The sequence below is a fragment of the Lathamus discolor genome, chromosome 12 (genome assembly GCF_037157495.1).
Source record: "Lathamus discolor isolate bLatDis1 chromosome 12, bLatDis1.hap1, whole genome shotgun sequence".
Classification (NCBI taxonomy): Eukaryota; Metazoa; Chordata; class Aves; order Psittaciformes; family Psittacidae; genus Lathamus; species Lathamus discolor.
The window spans coordinates 8,621,152-8,641,070 of NC_088895.1; the positions used below are offsets into that span (position 1 = coordinate 8,621,152).

The 19,919-nt window shown below is 43.3% G+C and overlaps 1 protein-coding gene across 5 annotated transcripts in view; it reads left to right on the plus strand.

Moving 5' to 3' along the window:
* The window catches only part of GALNT9 (polypeptide N-acetylgalactosaminyltransferase 9), a 225,838-nt gene that overhangs the window by 152,444 nt on the left and 53,475 nt on the right, over positions 1-19,919 (plus strand). For 3 of the 5 annotated variants that reach the window (XM_065692354.1, XM_065692355.1, XM_065692353.1), the window contains 2 exons: positions 1,032-1,229; positions 9,470-9,587. In XM_065692354.1, coding sequence (XP_065548426.1) covers positions 1,032-1,229; positions 9,470-9,587 — 316 coding nt within the window. Of the gene's footprint in view, positions 1-1,031; positions 1,230-9,469; positions 9,588-16,009; positions 16,080-16,388; positions 16,476-19,919 lie in introns of those variants that run through there. The other 2 variants (XM_065692356.1, XM_065692357.1) reach the window with 2 other exon arrangements.

Below are 19,919 nucleotides of genomic sequence, written 5' to 3' on the forward strand. Positions count from 1 at the left end.
ACAAACTAAATATAACAAACAAAATACGAGGTAACAAACTTGGAAGGACAAAGTAACAATTGCCTTTTAACCACCAACAAAAGAGAAAAGATCAGTGGTGGAATCCTGCTGCCTCTGTGAATCGCAGCAAACCACCGTTCCCTTAAAGATACATGCGAGAGCTTTGCAAGATCTTCAAAGCTTTTTTCAAGGGAAAACAGTTACAAAGGAGTGAACCAGTGGCTGTTTCTAATGCTGCTTTGAGAAATGCTTTCCACCCTTATGTAAGTCTGCCACCTTTGTGGATCAGTTTCTCTGTAAATTCGTAGCAACCTCAGACTACCTTGGTCAGAAATGAATGTTTGCACTGAAGCTTTTTACTTTCCTGAAACACTTTGGGATGTAGCTTCTTGAAAGCACACTGCTGTTTTAAAGCCTTTTGAAATGATGGCACGTTTCCTGCAGTTCGCTGCTTTCGCACCATCTGGCAATTGAAATCTTCTCATCACCAAAGAGGTTTTAGAAGGCATAATGCAGCCACGCTTGTCATTCAGACTAGATCCGTTGGGGTCAGCCCTTAGGAAACAAGATTAAAACCTTTGAGTAACCTTCAGATTCATTCAGTCCCTGGCGTGGGTTTTGTTCTTCAGGCCTTGTGAGGAAGGGCAGGTATTTAATGGCCACCTGGTACCCTGGTGGTGTAGCCGTTAGCAAACCATTTAGTTACTCTTGGTGGTATTGTTTCTAAACACTCGTCCATTGCAAAATGAACTGACAGAATAAGTGTTCGGTAAAATTTTGTGGTGTTCAACTCCGGGATAGCTTCATAAAAGTAATAACTCACATGCTGTTGCTATGTGAAGTATCTCACACCAGTCTCCAGCCTCTTCAGTGGATGATGATGACCTGTGTTCCATCCCGCTGTGTTACGGGCTGCTGGCTGGCTGGAATACTGCTGTCTGCATTAGAGAACTTTGTGTTATCAGACTGCAAAGCAGGGCCTGGGATTACTGGATGGCTGTAAAAGATTTTGCTGGTTTTATTGTTCTCAGGGTGGAACCTGCACTTACCCGCATCAAAGAAGATCGAAAGCGGATCATCCTACCAGCAATTGACAATATCAAGTACAACACTTTTGAAGTGCAACAATACGCCAACGCAGCCCACGGCTATAACTGGGGCCTCTGGTGCATGTACATAATCCCGCCGCAGGACTGGCTCGATAAAGGGGATGAGTCAGCTCCCATCAGGTAAATCTCCCATGTGCTGTCATTTCGGTACAAGCAATGCTTCCATCTCAGCTGTCTGTCGAGGGGGAGTTGAAGTGAAGCAAGGCTATAGGTGTTGTATGGGGATAGCAAAATGGAACTGAAGAAAACAGATGGCTCAACAAAGCTGTGGATGCATGTGTTGTATCTCTGAGTTGCATCACAGAAGTGCATGTGCTGTAGTTGTAAATGTGTGGTTCAAGTTGGAACTAGAGGCGGTTGGAAGTAGATGATCTTAAGGTCCTTTCCAACCCTAGCCATTCTATGATTCTCTATTCACATTGTAGCCCTTAGCAGGACAACAGGATCTTTTCTAACTATTCTTTTAGTTTCCAGTGGACTCTGGCATGAGTAATAAGCCAGTGAAACATGGTGTGTATGAGAAACAAAGCTGCACGACAAGTTTACTACAAGACTGCACAGTCCTTCATCACTGACCCTTTGCTCAGCTTGAAACCTCAGTAAGCAGGAAAGTAATTAATTAGACAATCAGTTTTCCTGGATAACATGCCCTGGTCTCCTCACATTGTTTTATATCTATTTCACTCAGCCTGAGAAACAGTTTCTTGATAAAAGATCAGCCAAAGCTTTTATTCCTGAAACCAGGGTTTTAGTCTTCTGTTCCTGAAAAGCTTTGCACACTTCACGACTTCCAGTTTATATGTGAAATCACTGCATCATTTTCCATATGAGTTGTTCTAGTATTTGAGTATCTTCTATTCTGGAGACAGTGATCACATATCGGATAAAACTGAACTAAGAGGTTAACCTCAGCAAGTTCTTAGACATGATTTTCAGTGGTGGTAGCTCAAGCATTCCCTAAAGTGTGGAAGCTGCATCTGCAAAACACTTCTGGAAATTGAACTACAGACCTTTTTAATAGAGAATAAGGAATGTCATCCCTGTAATGGACAACAGGTTTTATTCAGCAATACAGGGCCTGATTAACCATGGGCTTTCTCGGGTTTATGTTCAAGCTCTTGCTGGAGTTGTACTGGCACTGAGCTGGACTGACACAGGAGTGAATAAGGTCCACACTTAAGCAGTGAGTGATGTTAAAATCTGATGCACATAAGTAGCTGGCTCCTGAGAGCAGCAATTTTATTCTGAACCCAAGTGAAGAAACCCTCCAATTAAACAGTGCATAAACTGCTCAGAGACAGATGAAACAAGCAGCACAAGGAGGAGAGTGCCCAACCCTTGCTGACAAATATCAGGAGCACTGAGATGCTATGATTGCATAAGTGTCTCTCCTGCAAATTATGAATTACATGCCCTGAAATGCAGAGACACCAACGTTGAACCATGAACACTTGTCTCCCTGGGAACATGTGCTTTGAAGGCAGCAATCTGGGAGAGCGAAGTATCCACTTCATAGGCACACTGCACTGATTTCTGATGGGCCTCCGAAGCAGTAGCACCTGGGTAGATTTGCCAGAGCATTTGGCTGTGCTGTCGTGTTAAGCCTGCCTATAGGAATACAGTGCAATTCTGTGGCTTTTAAGTGATACGCCAGTGTAGTTATGGTAATGGAAAGAGCGAACGTACAAGTATTGTTGATGAAAAGGTTCAGGAAATCTATACTTGAAATTGAGATTTGAAAGCATCCATGATGGGAACTTAGTAGCTGTAGAAAATGTAATGTATACTTTCAGAAAGAAGGGGAATTCAGACTAGTAAGAGAACCTTTCCAAACCATAAACTACAACCTTGACTAGTCTCTGTCAGTCTAGTTTGCCAGGTGTGCAAACTGGGCCACACTGAGGGTGTTTGTTCAGTGTGTCTGTTCAGTATGTTTGTAAGATTGCAGGGCTATTCATCAGCATGAAAACTGCAAGTTCATTTAGTCCTTGATAACACTGTCCCTCTTAAGGCTTCCTTTGTCTCCAGCAAGTAGTGGGTTTGTTTTCTGTCTCTCTGTGTGTTTTGTAGAAGAAAAAGCTAATAACTAATAACCCCATGAATAGTTTTGGTGGTGGTGTAGGTGAATACTTCCTCCCAGATCTCCAAAGGGATTAAAGACTTTCAGTGTAAAAAAAAAAAGGCTTACTCTCCTATCAGTGTGGATCAGAGCCCTGGCGTTTCTGATGTTTGCATTGTATGAATGTCATCAATCTGCAGAATTGGGTAAGACAGTTAGAAACTAGAGACCAATCCGTGTTTTATGCTGGGATTACACAACAGATGTGCTTACTTCTTGTCTCAGAAGTTTTCTGTTTAAAGCCTGATCCTCTGCTTGCTTGAACACTAACAGTGGTGTGATACTACTCAGAGCCTTGCTGGGAAGGAGCAGGAGCTGTCCTTCAAGTCAGTGGGGCACCATATAAGCAGTTATGTCAAATGCACACCATAAAATGTCACATCAGCTATTGTCGTCTAAGTGACACAAGGGGATGTGGCCTTGAAGTGCAAACAAAGGTGAAAAAAATAGCAAGAACAAAGTGTCAGATTTGGTAAGGATTTCTGATACTGTTTAAAGTCAGTTCTTATTTTCTTCCCACAGTAATACTCTGAAATTGAGAACAATTGATGTTCCCTGAGTCTCCTTCTGCAGGCAATCATTTGCATGTTTGACATTTGAGATGTAAGATGTCTCTAATGTGAAGATTTAAATGAGGATTGTTATTTTGACACACTGTGTCCATCACATCATTTTCCATTTATGTTCCTGAGAACACACTGCCCAAACCCATCTGGCAACAAACTGTGTAAGAAAGGATCCTGTTTCAGAGGGTTTCTAATGAATTTGGCTATGCATTGAAACAAGCTGGGTTTTTTGTCTATATGCAGAAGATGCTACTGGCTGTTGAGACAGCAAGGAAGGTTTCTGGTATCCTGAGCTCTGGCTGTGGCTCATCTTCCTTCACCTGCCGTGTTTATGATGGACTGCTCTGTGTTTGATTTCTTGATCAGCAGCCAATAACATTAGAGACCTCAGTCAGCCTCACTCAGCCAAGCACTGCACATCTTTCCAGTTTATCTTCCTATAACAGCAGTGGCACATTTCATTGTTTCATATGTTCTCACTTACTGCTTTAATATGCCATAGTTGCCTACCAGTAGGAATGTGTATGTACACACACTGGATCAGGCCCTCCAGAAAGCAAGTGTCTTGCTCATGGATATAAATTAGCACCTGATGTGCCCTCAGTGAGATGGTTTGTGCTGCCTGCTTCAGCTTGGAGTGTGCATGCCGTCCTCATGTGCAAGTCAGGCCCCATGCTGGTCTGTGTAGCGATGGTGATGCAGCCGTTATCTTGGAAACTGGACTTGTTTTGTGTTCTGAAAACTCTTTCAAATGTAACATGATTACAGGTACATTGACCTTAAGGCAGAGGGAGAAAGGTGTGTAGGGGAGAGGAAGACTTACCGTATCATGTGCATTATGTCAGTCTGGTGCTCATCCCTTTCTTCTTCACTTGTTCTTGATGAAGCCCTCAGGCAGCATCCCTCAGTTGTCTGTAAAGGCGGGGGATGCACCTTTCCAGGGGAATGAGTGTCAGAGTCCTGCCAAAGCCTGCTGGAGTTCTGCAGACAAAGCTGTGTTCCTGGAGATCTTCCTAAAATGAAACAGTTGGGACGCAGGCCTATAGCAAGTGGCTTTCATTTCTGGCCATGATGTCTTCTGTTTCTGGTACCCATCCCGTAGCAGGCACTGCCCTCTTCCATAGGCTGCCTCTCTTCCCTCATAGCCACCGTTCTACACCTGCTGCAGCAGCAGGGACTGTGTACCACCACGAAGCTTCCTCCGTTTCCCCAGGTATTACCCAGAGCAATGGCTCTCCCATGCTTACAGCTATCCCATCAGGTCATTTCCACAAACTGACTATTCTGTTTCTTCCTCTCCTGCAGAATCAATGCTATTCTATGCTGCATTTTAAGGTTTTAGCTGCAAAAAAATATGTGCTATCTTTCACACATTATCCTTTGAGTGCTGCTGTTGGTTCTAATTAATGCTTCTAGCATCCTCAGTTGTGTCAAAGACTGTTCCACAGGTCAATCAAGTTTCCCAACACCTTTGAGGTACTGGTAAAAAACAGTACACCTCTAATTACTGTTTTGTGATACCTTCCTCTACAAATGTCACTGTTTCATTAGAAAGTGCATTAGTTAAGGGAGAAGGTCCTTTTACATAAAGCAAGTGTGGGTTAGGTTGATACATTCTGCTCTGAAACTGTGATGTGCTGAGGCACACACCTTCTCATTTGCTGCCCCATGGCTAGTGAGCAATGCTTAAGACATACTAACCCAGTTGCTTTTGCTCATATATCCATGTCTAACTTTCAAGGGAAGGTTTTGCTGTGCTGTACTGAAGGTGGTAGATACACTGGGGTTCTTCAGGTCCTGGAAAACCCAGTGATGATAACAAGTGAGGGTCTCGTGCTTTTTAGGGAGCAGGGGTGGTTTTTAAGTATCTGTAGTATGTAAATGTAGCACTATAGTCCAGTATAGAAGTATCTCCCTATATGCTTAAAATGCTCTTAGAAGTGAATCTTCAGCTTTTAAACTGCTGAAGCAGTTTTCAGACTTTACCCAGTGCTTCACAGATGGAGAAACAGAGGCAGAGGGAGGTGACTCACTGAATGACAGCGGGGAATAGAGTCAGGGTCCACTGGCTCACAGCGCTGTTACCAGCTCACTGGGCTGTGCAATCACATTACACTTGGCTTACAGCTGGGTCACTCAAAGCACAGGGACGTTAGGGGCGGGGGCTTGATGACTGCATGTCCAAAACTCTGGTTGAGCCCGATGGAAGTGCTGAACATACGGTATGCAGAAAACTCAGCATCGTGCATCGTAGGCAGGTTCTTCCATCACATCAGGATGTGGCCAGGGCAGAGCCACAGGCATCTCAGTTCAGCTGCTGGGGTTGCAGCCATGCTGCTGTGCAGAGGAGTGGCAGCAGGCAGCCAAACTCAGGTAGCAAAAAGCAGTGACAGTGGCAAGTTTCGATGTGGTTCCTTCTGTCATTGCACTGCTATTGTTGCTCATTCCTGAAAACATTTCTTTTTTCTTCTGAATAAGCCATGAAGGCTTGTGGAGCCTGTGTTTGAATATGTCTAATGAGAAGAAATAACAGCTAGAAGAGAGAGAGGGAGACGCAAAGGCAGTCCTCGGTGGCATTCCACTGTGAGTGATGATTATGCAGTTACATCTAAAATCTATTTCCCACCCCCATTCAATTAACAAGTCAGTGTTTTAATGGTCAGAGCCGACAGCTGCAAAAATCCATCCCCCAGAGGGAGATTTCAGCACCTGAGAGCAGTCTGCAAAGCCTGACTGTACCGTTCCTCATTGGGAAGGAAAGAGAAATGTCCTCATGGGAGCATCCTACTGCTGTAAGGAGCTGCCTCCAGAGGGTTTGGGGAGGGAGGGCCTGGAAAGCCCAAACTAGCAGCTCAATTTTGCAAAGCAGTGATGCTCAGGCCTTCATCTAGTGAAGCCTGTGTTTAGCTTTAAATACATCAGCAGGAAAGTGAAGAAAGTGTCGCGTGTTTCTCCCCCTCACACCCCCTTTCTTTATCATGGTTGACACTGAAGAAATACCAAAATACTCCCTCAGAGACTTGTTTTATTTCACAGCCACTGAATTCCCTTTCCTTGGTCATGTCCTTCTTGAATTTCAATTTTTATACCAAATTTGTTTCCTGGTAGCCTAAAATATGGTTGTCAGTGATAGAGGATGTTACAGTGGGATACATGTCGGATATGTCTGGTCCTGAGCTCTCAGCCTTTTTAGGCAAGTCTGTCTTCAGGTATGGTCTAGGAAGTATAAGCAGGAAGATGCATTTTACCAAATAGCTCGAATCTTTAAATGCCATCCATCCTTCAAAGATCCTGATTTATAAATGTGTGCATCAACAGAAGATGGAAGTGGTGGTGACCCTGCTGCAGTGTCTTTGTAGGGTTTGTGACATGTGGCCTCAGTTTCCTCCAGCCTTTTTGACTGAATGGGTGCAGGGGTCTGGCTGAGGGACCTGCTTGAGTCCAAAGTCATCTCTAACAACAGATGCTTGCCTTTGTAACTGCCATTGAATTGTGTCCCCTCAGCTTATGATCCAGGGAATGTATCTCACTCTATAAGGGTGGAACATGAGAGTTTATCAAGGTGTTTCGGCTTCTTTGTCAGGAACAGTGCCAATCAAATGTGCTTCTATCAACAACTGCCTTTTTCAATTATGCAGCGAAAACATGAGAGGGATCGTATGCACTGCAGCATAGGCTTGTAATGATCTGAGTGGTTGCAATGGCTTTCATACTGAGAAAGGGAGATGCTGAAGCAGTACCAGTAATGTGAGTGCTACAGCAGAGCCCATTACAGGTAAGTGCTTCAGCAAATGAACCTTTTCAAGGGTACCAAACAGTTCCTGCCCTAGGTTGGGCTGTGTTCTGCAGTGCTGGGGTGTGCATTAGGCCCAGGGGCAAAGAATTGTTTTCTGTGACCGTATCTTGGCTGGTTATTTTCAAAACCTTTTTAACCTCCTCCTGTAGAAATGGTGAGCTGCTGATGAGAGAAAGGACCTGGTGTGATAACATCATTCCAGCAGCCACCCGCTGCTACCGAGGGGATCCACGGGTAAAAAATGTGTTCATTTTCTCAGCCAGGGCAGTTTTTCACGTGTGTATGAAACTGCCTCATAAATACGTTTCTCAGGTGTCATGGGCAAACACCTTGCGAATGGCTTTCTGTACGAATTGAAGAAACAGGCAAGTATCTGGGACAAAAGAGACTTGATAGTGACAGTGTAATGTTAGTGCGTTACAAAGGAGACTTCTTAAAATAGGCTTTAGACCTTTTCCATCATCTTTGTTTCCTTAGGGCCTTTTCATGGTGTCTATATATAAGCTTGGGCCATAGATCGAGCATTCTGTATTCTACTGGAAAATAGGTATAAATTAGATTTTTCCTGATGTCTTTTTGCAGTTGCACTGTTAGGAATGATGTTGTATCTGCCAGATGGCCTAAAAATCACCTCCCTTTCAGTGCAAGAGGGAGCACAGTTTTCTCTTACGACAGCTCCTAAAGTGTTCCGTTTCTCAAATGACTTTACAGTTTCCCTGATTCAGCAGTCTGGCCTGTCAGGATCCTGCTAAAATGGGGGGGTCTGTCTCCAGGGCCTTCGTACATCCCATAGATGTGACTGCAGGATAGCTACCCATAATCTTGCAGTAGGCACTATGCAACCTGCAGCTGAGTTACAAGTCAAACATAGAGCTGCAGGCTCTTGTCTGGTTTTCCACCTGAAAGTTAGTTACTTACATTTCTTGACTGTGGGCTATGGTAGGAGAACCTAGCTCCTATCTTGAATTTTGAAGGTGCAGATGTTGTGACCAAACCAGAGACACAGAGAATGTGTGGGCACATGAAAACTGCAGATGTCACTAGCTTGTATTGCATTGAAATAATGCTTGTGTTCCTACAGTAAATGATCTCAAAATCCATTGTCATGTAGTGCTGCTCATGTCATGCTCAGTGACAGGTTTCAGATTGCTTTGTAAAGGCGAGCAGAACCATAGGTTTAAACATACAGAAATTGATGCTCAGAGAAGGGAAATGATTTATGTGAAATCACCCAATTGGTCTGGGGGCTGAATCTCTTCATCTGAAAATTCTTCCTTTTCTGTAGGCTGACCTCAGCAAAGACAGAAATGTTAATCATGGAACAGCCTCACAAAGGCTGAAATTTATCTGCCAGGGTTGACTCCAGAAGTCCCTTGCTGGACTTCATACCATGATTGATCTATGGCTCTTGACATGCACTTACTTTTAATATGTGGGTACAGGGACTTCTCATTTCTGACAAAGCTCATGGGGTTTTCTTGTGTGCTAATCTTCAAATGAAGTGTTGTCTAGTTCTTGTGCTACTCTGTATGGTGGTGAACTTCAGCCCCAGCACAGAGGTTGTGCCTATAAAATAAAGGAAAAGCAGCCTGATGCTTCACTTACATGCCCGGAGAACTTGACTTTGCATCTTACGGCTGTCTCACAGGCAGCTGGTCCAAGTGTGCCTGACACTGTGCTAGTCGTTTAAGTTGGCTCTGGTCCCACAACGTCCTCTGTCCATTGGGGGATGAAGTGGAATGTGATTGCACGCTAATAGGTACGTTAAAAATGTAAGCTTGAAGACTAAGAACTGTTCTGCCTGTCTGCATTTGTTATGAGGTGGGTTCTGTGGTAGCTAATAAGCAGCCTAATTTCTTGCTGTAATGTCTCCATGCAGGACGCCAGCCATGATTGGATGCTCGTTTGTAGTGGACCGAGAATATTTTGGTGAGATTGGCTTGCTTGACCCTGGCATGGAGGTCTATGGAGGAGAAAACATTGAATTAGGCATGAGGGTGAGTACACAAAGAAGAGGCTTTGTGCCATGTCTGTTTGCAAATAAAGACAGGGAGCCTATGTCCCAACAGAATAAACTGTTTGGTTACACTAAAGTAACTGATTGCAACACTATCTGGTACTGGCAGTCTCAGTAAATGAATATTCCTGTCCTTACTGGCCTTGAGAGAACTGATATTTGTGGTCTGGCAGATGCAGTACCAACTGAAAACTAAGGCCAGGCTGGTTGGAGTCAGTTCTAATGTTCTACATAGCATGCATGATGAATGCTGTGGTATTTTAAAGCTTTCAGGCTCCTCCTTACAGAATTAAGGAGTTACAGGTGTTCGATCCTGTCAGGTAGGTAAGTGCAAAGTGTGGACCCATGACTTTGAGACAGTATGAGTCCACCCTGTGCTTCTGGACTTCTAGGAGGTTTGATACTTGTGATCCTTTGCCCTTGTTTTTAAGGTGGTACCTGCCAGCGGGTCCTCCTGAAGTCCAAGGAACATGTCTTTGCTTAGCCCTTGAAAATGAGGCCACTTAATGTTGCATGAACACAGTTTCCTCATTATAAAGCTGACTGTTTAATTATTTTTCCCTTACTCTTTATTCCCTGCTTCACAGTAACATGTCCCTGGTGCATGTAATGTGCTCATTAAAGCATATATTCTGCTCATGGTGAAACACTGAACATCAAATTAGTCCATTCTTTATCTGACTCTTTTCTTCTAAAATTGCTACAAACTCCTTCACACCAGTGGGCTGAGGAAGAAGGTCGTTGCAGCAAGAGTTTATTTTCACATATGGGGGTGTATTTATTATTCCAGCATCGCAAGAGGGGTAGGGTTTGTAATGGGACTGTGTGAATACACTGCTTATAGTTTAAGGTGCAGAATTCACATAGGGGACAGAAAAACTGCTACCACAAATCATCCAATTTACCTTAAGAGGGTCAGGCTATTACCAGGATTGTGTGAGCTTTCCTTTATCATTGTGCAGGGCTTTGAGCTGTTTGAAACTTTTTCCACATGGCTGCTTCCAGAATAGATTGAACACTCTGGCAAAACTCTGGCGTAGCTGATGAATAAGCCTCCTAAGAAATCTGAAAGCTGTCGCTCTTCCTTAGGCGAGAAGAACTTGCTGAGTACGATTAGGGCTCCTGGTAAACAGAGGCAAAGGTTTTAATAGGATTATGAAATGGCACTTGTTTGAAGAGACAAGGACTTGAATTGATGGAGGGCAGGATTTCAGGGGTAGGGAACCTGTTAAAGTCTGCAGAAACCTGGGATCGAGAAACCAGCTCTCATTCTTCATAGGGTTTTTCTGTTGTGGGGCGATGGCAGTGTTTGGGGGTTTTGCCTTATAAAGCGTAATTAACCATGCTGTTAAAAGGCTGTATGTAAGTACGGGATTATGAGTGAGTTCATTCTGAAATAAGCTGTATGTCCGTAGCATGGATCTGTTACTCTGTTTTCACCCTGGATCTAGCAGGGTAAGTAATATACAGTGTCTACCTCCTAATTTGCAAGTCCTATGCGTGATCCCCTCCTGTGTGTCTTTCAGAGCTGTCAGAAACTAACAGTGTGAAAATGCGCAGGAACCTTCTCCCTTCTCTGTAGGATATTTATAAAATCACTGTGAATTTTTTAACTCCAGAATCTCAAAGTAAGTCACAAAAAAAATCCCTCATTTCCCAAGGCCTGGCTGCACTGACCCACACAGAGGTATTTGGCGTATCCCTACACATGCTGGTGCCCGTGTGTGATTCTGCTTGTGTGGAGCAATGAAACACAGAAAAGGGAAGGAATAAGTGCATGAATGGATAAAGACCAAGGAATAATATAATAAGAAATAGTAAAGTGTGGGGAAGGGGTGGCACTGTTTGAAAACAGCCCCTATTTAAAATAGCTGTGACAATAATCCTTTTAAATTTTTTGCAAACTATTATCATGTTGCTACTTAAAGAAAAGGGATTAGGTTTGGAGTGTCTGAATGATATTACATTGCATTTAATGAACCTTCATTTTAATTGTTTTAATAAAGTGAAACACGAAGAGTTGGTGAAACTGATGAGCTGATTTGGGAGGATACTGTTTGATAACGCAGCTAATCCCCCTTAAAACTATTGTTTGTTAAAATATCATCATCTTGGGTATTCCACTGTTGGCTTTTCCGTTTTCTAAATTCCATAGATGGAAATATTTAAATAATTAGCCTGAGTGGTTTTCTGTGTTGACAAAGCAGTGCATAAACTGACTGGAGCAACCACATCTATTGAAAATGCTTAGGGCTCTACTGCTCTTTTTTAACTCATTTTATGAGTAACTTTAATATTGGTTAGAGCTGTGACTCTCCCAGTGGAGTAGCTTTGCAATGAAGCCAGTGTCTATTTGCCAAGCTCAGGAGATTCTGAGAGGTTCTGAGATTCTGAGGTTGAGAAAAGCATCAGCTGTTCTGGGAAATGAAAGGGAGATGGACATGATTGCAGGCTCGTGATAGTGAGGAATAGATGGACACTTATCTAATGGCATCTTGTACTGTATTTTTCAAAGATGACAGTTTCAGTGAAGGATGGATAAATACAGGACTGAATTCTGTTATGGACAAATGGTGCTATTGTCTGTGTGTTCAACAACCAGCTAGTGAAGTTGATGGGAATTGTCTGTGAGCACCTAAAGGCTGATTTTGGCCAGGAATTTATGAAGCCAAATCGTGGCTGACTCCGCTGTGGATGAGGTGCCCTTCACAAGCACAGGCAGCTTTGGCTTCTTAACTGCATTCAGGCAAGCACCACACTGCTGCTCTGCCTCCTTGTATCCTGTTTTCATTCCAGCTGTGGTTCACCTCCCAGCCTGTAGGCAGAGAGAAAGAAAAGCAATGGTACTTTCTCCTGCAGCAAAGCTGTGGGATGTGTCTGTGCCTGAAGAAGACACCCTAAATCAGAATAGATCGTGTTCATCTTTGCAGCTCCTGGACATCACATGGTCTTTCTGACCTGTAGAACAGAGAGATGTCCCAGTAGTTAAAGAAATTGAAGCTATGCTTGAGGTGAATACAGGGATCCCGTTAAGTGAGGGTCCCAAATTATGACCCTGTAAGAAACTGCATCGTTTGCAAGTGTCATGAAAGTTCCTTTCCTAGTGGGAGCTACAGCACACTTAATTATTTAGAAAGGGATCATATAAACATTAAAAGCCTAGTTTATGATTTAACCTAATACAATCAGTTTACGATGCATCTTTTTATAGCAAGTCATTAATCATTGCACTAAGGATCTTTCTCTTCCTCTGGTGCTCTAGTGATAAGGGGAATGAATTGCTGTTCATTTTATTTTGTACCCATCAACTGTAATGGTGGGTGGGAAGAGATCAACCATTTATTTTAAAGGATGCTCCAGGACAAATTAAATTCTGCTTCCACCATTAAGAATCCAAACAAATTAAATAAAAAATACATTACCACACTGACAACTGAAAGCTAAGCTTTTTCTCTTTTATGGCTAGCTTCAACTGGCTGTACTACTGTATTCTCAATCTGCATCAGCTGATGAATGAGTGTTAACTCAGAGATTTGAAACCCCACAACCAAACCACAAACCCAGCACACACACAAACTGCTGACTTACCCAATTTGAGGTATCTTAAGCCTACTGTTCAAGAGGTCCTGGCCAGAGTAATCAGTTGGAGATGTGCCTAGGTATTCGTGTGACAAATCATTCTCTATGGTGAATTCAAGTGATAACTTAGTGCCTGCGGTTAGTTGTCACTGGCTCATGCAGATGTGTCCACAGTAACTTTGGCCAGTTTGGGGAACTGACAATGTTATGGCACAGTTCATCGGGCCTGAAAAGAGCTGCCTGACAATGGGATAAAAGCTTGGCTCATTTGCGCTCTCTGCTGTCGTGATTACCTCGCTGTGATGGCCAGGCTGCCCAGCAGAACTCAAGCATGGGCGGTGTGTATAGAAATGCAGTTCCACCTCTGGGCTAGGCAAGAAACACTGTGTGTCGTGTAAAAAATTGTGGTGCAGATTCACTGACATCTCAAAATGAGGAAATGAAAGTCGTTACCTAACACTTGCATACCCAAGCAAATCATTGTACTCTCCAAACTTACGCTTTATGGCCCAGCTTTACTTTCTTTAAAACCAGATGAGCTGCATTTTCTCCAAACAGAAGTGCTAATGATAGATTGTTGAGTAGTGAGTTCTTGACCTGATTTTATTACCTTTAGCTAAGGAGATTTAGATTTGTTTGAGCAGTCAGTGTTTTAAATGCAGATTCTGGGCTGGTATGCTGTCATAATAATGTCACAAGGCTTATGTATAGCAACCTTTAATTCTCAGTTCTGGACAATGCTTTTAACCCTGTGATTTGTGAGGCTGGGCTCCCAGCCTTAGAGCTAAGAGGTAAGTAGGGGCCCCAGTCCGGAGAGTTTCTCAAAATGACAGGTTTTTTGTGACATGCTGTGGTAAAATACAAGTGAAAACTGTACAAAAATACAGCGGAATCAAAATGTCTCATTTCAGTAAACCAAAAACCTTCATTATTATCTTGATTGTAATTTTTAGTAAAAATTAATTTGGTTTCAAAGGAGAAGTTTTAGAAGAAAGTGGTTTAGTTTGAAGAAGTTCAGTCATTTAAATGATGTTAACAAAATACACAGTTGGTGGCATCTGAAATAGTGCACTCTGTCCTTGGACATGCCTGCTCACACTGGAGTGGGATAAATCTGTCTTTTCAGCATGAAGTTAAATGCCATTAAATTGTTTCTGACCAGTTATACACTGAACTCTGCCCTGCCTAAGCAAAATCCTTATAAGAATGGAATGTTCTGTTATTGGCAGTTGCCCTATCATAGGCTGCAAAGATCTCTGTGATATATTTCCTAGGTCTCACCTTCCAGATAAGCCATGTAAGTGAAAGAGTGTCCTCTTTTCCAATTCCAGATTAATTTAACATTTTGATAGGCATTTTCTAAGGTAAAAGAATGCTAAGCTTCTAAAGTCAAGCATTAAGAAATCATGAAAGGACTGAATTCATGGTGCCTGGATTACATTAATTCACAGCTCCTTTCCCTCTTCAAAGTAGGGATTGGAATAGTCTGTTATAGTGATGTGCATGTAAGATGAGCCAGGTCCTCAGCCCATCTAAATGTTCAGTATCTTTTAATTCCAGCAAAGTTTCATTGATTCAAACAGGATGAGATTAGGCTTGACATTTGTATATAGCAATAATGCTTTGTGTCTGGAAAAGGAGACAGGCTTAGTTGTAAGTGAGGACACCCACAACAGGCATTAAATCCTAGGCTGCTGAACCCTGGAGTGTCTGAAGTCACCATGAATCACTGATGCCCCATTGCCAAAGTGTGTGACTGCCAGTAACTGTACTAACAGCTTGGAGAAAGCTGTTAGCAGCTCTGGTTACTCTGGTCCTGGCTTTGCAGTCGCATCCTCCCGTAACTGGTGCTTGTGTCTTCACGCAGTGAACCAAAGAGATGCGCTGCTGTCAGCAGACAAGGAAGCCATGTAAAAGCAGATGAAGAGGACAAGCTGAATTCCATGTGACAGCCAGTGCCAGGGTTCACAGTGTGACATCAACCATGATTCAAACTGGAGGATTTTCCGTGTAAAAGGTCTTCCCATAGGAAAGAGAAGGACGTGAAAATGGGCACTTGGCCCATTCCAGTTAAGTTGGGGTGCTTGGGTTTTTCTCTGACCAGACCATTTACATAGTCTTTAATTGTACTCTAAATGGGACACACAATCTTGCTTCTGGAGTGATAATCCAGCTGCAACCTGGCTGCAATTTCCTTGAATGAATGTGCCTTTTTTCTTTATATTTTGATTTTTATTAAATTGAAGATAACTGTAACCTTGAATGAAAAGCAGTGGTTTTATCAGAGCACAGTGCGATGGTGCTCTAGCATGAAATTGCCAGCAAAGTGTAGGACTAGAGTTTGTGAACACCGTTAAAACCACTCTAAATTGGAAGCATTGGAAATAGCTCAGGAAAGAGCATCTGGCCATTTGGCTTCAATATCACATCATGCTCCATCGAGTGAAACATTTTATGTTACAAACTCTTTCATGTACTAGGACATTATAAAAGCACAAGGCTGGAAATTTCAGAAAGAGATCAACAGTGAAAGAACTGGGGAAAGACAATGTTTCCTTACTCTTTGCTGCTTTCTTTTCAGCCACTTCTCTGCAGGTTTAGTCTAAATCTGACACAGGTTCCTCTGCAGTGGCAAGTGTGAACTGAGAGAGAGAGGAGAAAGGCGCGGAAGGTGATTGTGCTAATTGCATTGAGATTGAAATAGGCTTCACCCGCCTAATGATGAGACTGGACCAGAAGCCTAGAGATGAGCTACAGCTGGTCAGAAACTTTCTCTTATAGCATGTTTTCTGTTGCAAAATAACAGCCCATCTAGAACTCCAAATGTTCTGTAGAACTCCACATTTTGATGCGGGTTACCAAAAGCCTGGCTTGGGCTGTTGTGAACCCAGAGGTGAGCAGCCATTAGTCCTTAGCTTGGTCCAGCACACCTGCAAAAGGCGAACTTTGAGGTTTTTGGAACCATCTTTTTCAGAACTCTCATGAAAGTGCTGTGGAAAACATTGTTTTTCCACTAAAAAAATGAAATGAAGAAGTGTTTGTGTTGCAGGATGCTTGTGCTGCAGGATACCAGCTGTTCCCAGAGCAGGGGGATGCCCATTTTCTAATTGACCTTTTGATTAGCTCCCCAGGTTGTTCTTGTTTCTCTCGGAGGAGAGGTTTAATCTGACCCTCTCCTAGGTATAAAGGGCTCTTAGGATGACAGGAATTCTTTTAGTCTGTCCTTCTGCGGTTAGAGCAAAGAAGTGTGTCCTGTGTGAAGGTTCCATGACTCAGACCAGCAGCCTGGGTAAGTCCTGGAGAGGCAGCCTCTGGATGGGGGACCCATAGTCCAAACTGCTTTCCTTGGCTGTGGCCAAGGCTCCTGTGTGTGGTTGTGTGGCTGGAGGGTTTTCCCAGATCCAGGCAAACCGTCTCATGTGGGAAAACGTACCTTAGAGGTGCGATTTACAGGATCTTCCCTTCTTGAGTGCAGGGTCTGGAGATGGATCGTAAGCATTGAGATATATAACTTGCCATCTGTCGCTGGGGTGTTACCCGTGTAGGCAAATTCAAGTCACCATTATTTACGATGCCAAACAGGGGCATGTAAATCCTTATCCCTGGCAGGTGGAAGTGTTCTTATTGCGTGAGCATGAGGAAAACAGAGCTGATCTTTGATGAGTTGTGGGTTTGGAGGGGGAAGGTGTTGTGGGATTTAGGTTGTTTTCTTTTGATTCTGCCTGGAAAACTTTGGGAGGTAATAGAACATTTTTTACTGTATGTTTTGCAGCCTGCTAAAGAAATGTCTAACTGACTAATAACAACCCTTGCAAGAGTGTTGCCTCACTAGAGCAAAGCACGTTGAGCTGACCTGTGTGACAGATACCTCTGAGCTGAGGAGCAGGAACAGGGAAGGAATAATGCATGTACCTGTTGTCGAATGAAGGTTCCCTCCTTTGGTGCCAAAAAATTGTATCATTATCTGCACTGTGTGTAGCATACAGAAAAAAGGCAATTTAACACTGTGCGTGAAAGAGACGAGCTATTTTCTGTTTAGGGCAGCATCTGTTTAGCCACCAGTGAGAAGCGTTTAATGCAAGCCTCCTATAAATTTGGTTTTACTGCTCTGTGTAGTGCAATGGGAATACCCACAACAGGGGAGCCCCCAGACAAAGTGACTGTGTTGTGTACCAGGAGGGTTACTCACCAGCTGCATGATCTTGAGGAGTCTGTTTCCTATCCTTCCTCTTCAGTTTGCCCATCTACTAATGGCATTATCGTGATCACATTACCCATGTAGTGGGCAAAACAGTACAGAGAATGGCACAGTTGTCATCTCTAGAGTGGCAGAAAATGCCCTCTGAAAGGAGTGGGGACCAGATCTTCTTACCTGTTTTGCAGTTAATGTTTCAGAAAGGCATCTGTTGGCCAGGCACCTTGCAGGAAGATGGCAGGGAGGGACAGCTTCTCCCCCAAAGGGCTCACAGAGGAATAAAACCTTGCATGGAGGGGCTGGAATGGGGCACAGAGCCGGGAAACAGATCCCTGTTCAGATCCCTGAGCACAGGCAGAAAATGCACAGGTGTGAGTGTCTGGGGGCATGATGGGCATTTAGCACAGAGTCAGAGCAGCAGGCAGGTGAGTTGTTCATCTGTTGCCACCTAATCTTCCTGTGCAAGTAAACCCTAAAACTTTTTCTCAAGCTTCCCTTAGTTTTATGATCTTGTCCTTTTTGGTGTTGGTGGCAGTGAGTATTTGCTTGCTCGTGTTGTAGGAGGACACCCGTGGTCAATTGTCCAAACAGTAACAACAGAACTAAAAGTTCATCCTGCAGAGGTACGTCATTTCCTTTAGCTCAGTGTCCTTTAAAAGCTTGGGGGGAGTGTTTCACGGCAGTATTTTGGAGCATGATGTGTGCAGTGATATACCTTTAGGTCATACTGGCTGCCAGGAGTTGGGAACTTGATAATACCCGTTTACCATATTGTTCTGCACTTTTTTTCATCATTATTTTGGAGCTGAATTCCTGCTCTGTTTCTGCATGAATAAATGAAGTCATTCCCATATGGAAGGAAGGAAAAGAAAACAAACCCCAATAATATATGTCAAAAAAACCTATCATAAGTCTTCCTGAAAAAGTTCCAAGATTCTCAAATTTTGTTTCGTACGTAGTTAAAATAGGGAAACAGGTTGGATGAAATGCTTTATTAGCACGTTTATTGTAACTTAGAGTTCCGTGTGTAGTTTTGTTGGTTGCATACTGCAGTTAGTCTAGATCCATACTGACAAATCATAGTGGCATTTCATATGTCATTGTTTCTCTTCCATGAACACCAGATTAGATTGCCAGGGTTAGATGTGTATATAACATGTGCAAATGCATTGGTCAAAGTGCCAATTGCCTTCCTTTGGTAACTTCCAACATAACAGAAAGTTGTTAGCTATTTAAAAGAAAGAAAAAGCAAACACAGAGTGGCGTATTCATCATTTCTATTTGTATTTTAGGCTCAGAAAAGGCAGACTTCACTGAAAAATTGTATTTAATATGACATACAGAATTTATAGCAGGAGAAATACAGCCAAGGAGAACCCAGAGAAGCATCAAAATCCGCCTGTGAAATCTGTGTTAGGTGCAGCTGCGTATTACGTATTCAAGTGTTTTGACTGTAATAAAATAATCTATTTGCGTGTTTCAGTAAAACTGGAGCTGCATATTTCTACCTAAAATGCCACTTACATTTCCTCTGCGTCTCTAATAGCTTGTCATTTACACAAATATCTTCCTATTAGCAGAAAAACAGTAACTTCAGAGCATGTCATACTCATAGCTCCTGGCACACTTGGGGGGAGCAGGTAAAGAAGTAAGCTTTCATTTGACCAAGAGGAAACGGAGGTAGGAGGCTCCAACAGTGTCCTCTGTGGATGTTTGAGATTCACTGTTTTAAATAGGCTTAATTGTATTTCCTTTTGATTGTCCTGAATTCAAAGCCTGAAATGATTACTGGAAGTTGCAGCACATGCATGTGTTAGAAGAACTGCACTTCAAATTCGTATGTTCCTTTAGGGCATGATTGAGTGAGGAGGGGACAAGGATAAAGGGCTTCAAGAGAAGTAAGCAAATTCCAAGGCCTGTTCCCAAGTAGTTCTGAGCACATTCAAAGCAGTTCTCATGAGATCCGTTTCCTTGTTACCTTGTCACGTTGAGCTGGCAGGTACCTAGCTGGTCACAGAGTTTCTGATACATCTTCTGCATTGCCGTTTCTGGCTGGATCACCAGCCGCTGTCTCTGTTTGCCCCCAGGGAGGGAAGGTAGTGTTGGTTATTCTCTGTCTCTTCCTTTGCCTCCCCTGACACACCACGAGTGGCCCACATGGGGCCAGTCTGGCAGCAGCCTGCCAAGGACAGCATCGCAACTTCAGGCATTGTGCTTGTGCTGGTGCAGGCAGACACAAGTCATGTTCCTTCTTCACTCCTTTCCCTCACCCTTTTCACTCCTTGTCAGAAATTCATTGGCATTGAACAGTTGTACTGCAGGAGCGTGCAGGTACAAGCTGCACCAACGCACGTGCTGGATTGACTGGTAGGTCTGTGACCGCTGTGTTGTCAATGGTGTCATCTTCCCTACCCCTCTGTCTGTGGTCTGAGCATTTGTTGCCCTGACGTTGTTCCCTTAGCCCAGAGGCATTGATCTGCAAGACCCAGCGAGCCCCAGAGAGGTGCTGACAAGTTCAGCTCCAGTTAGCTGCAGTTC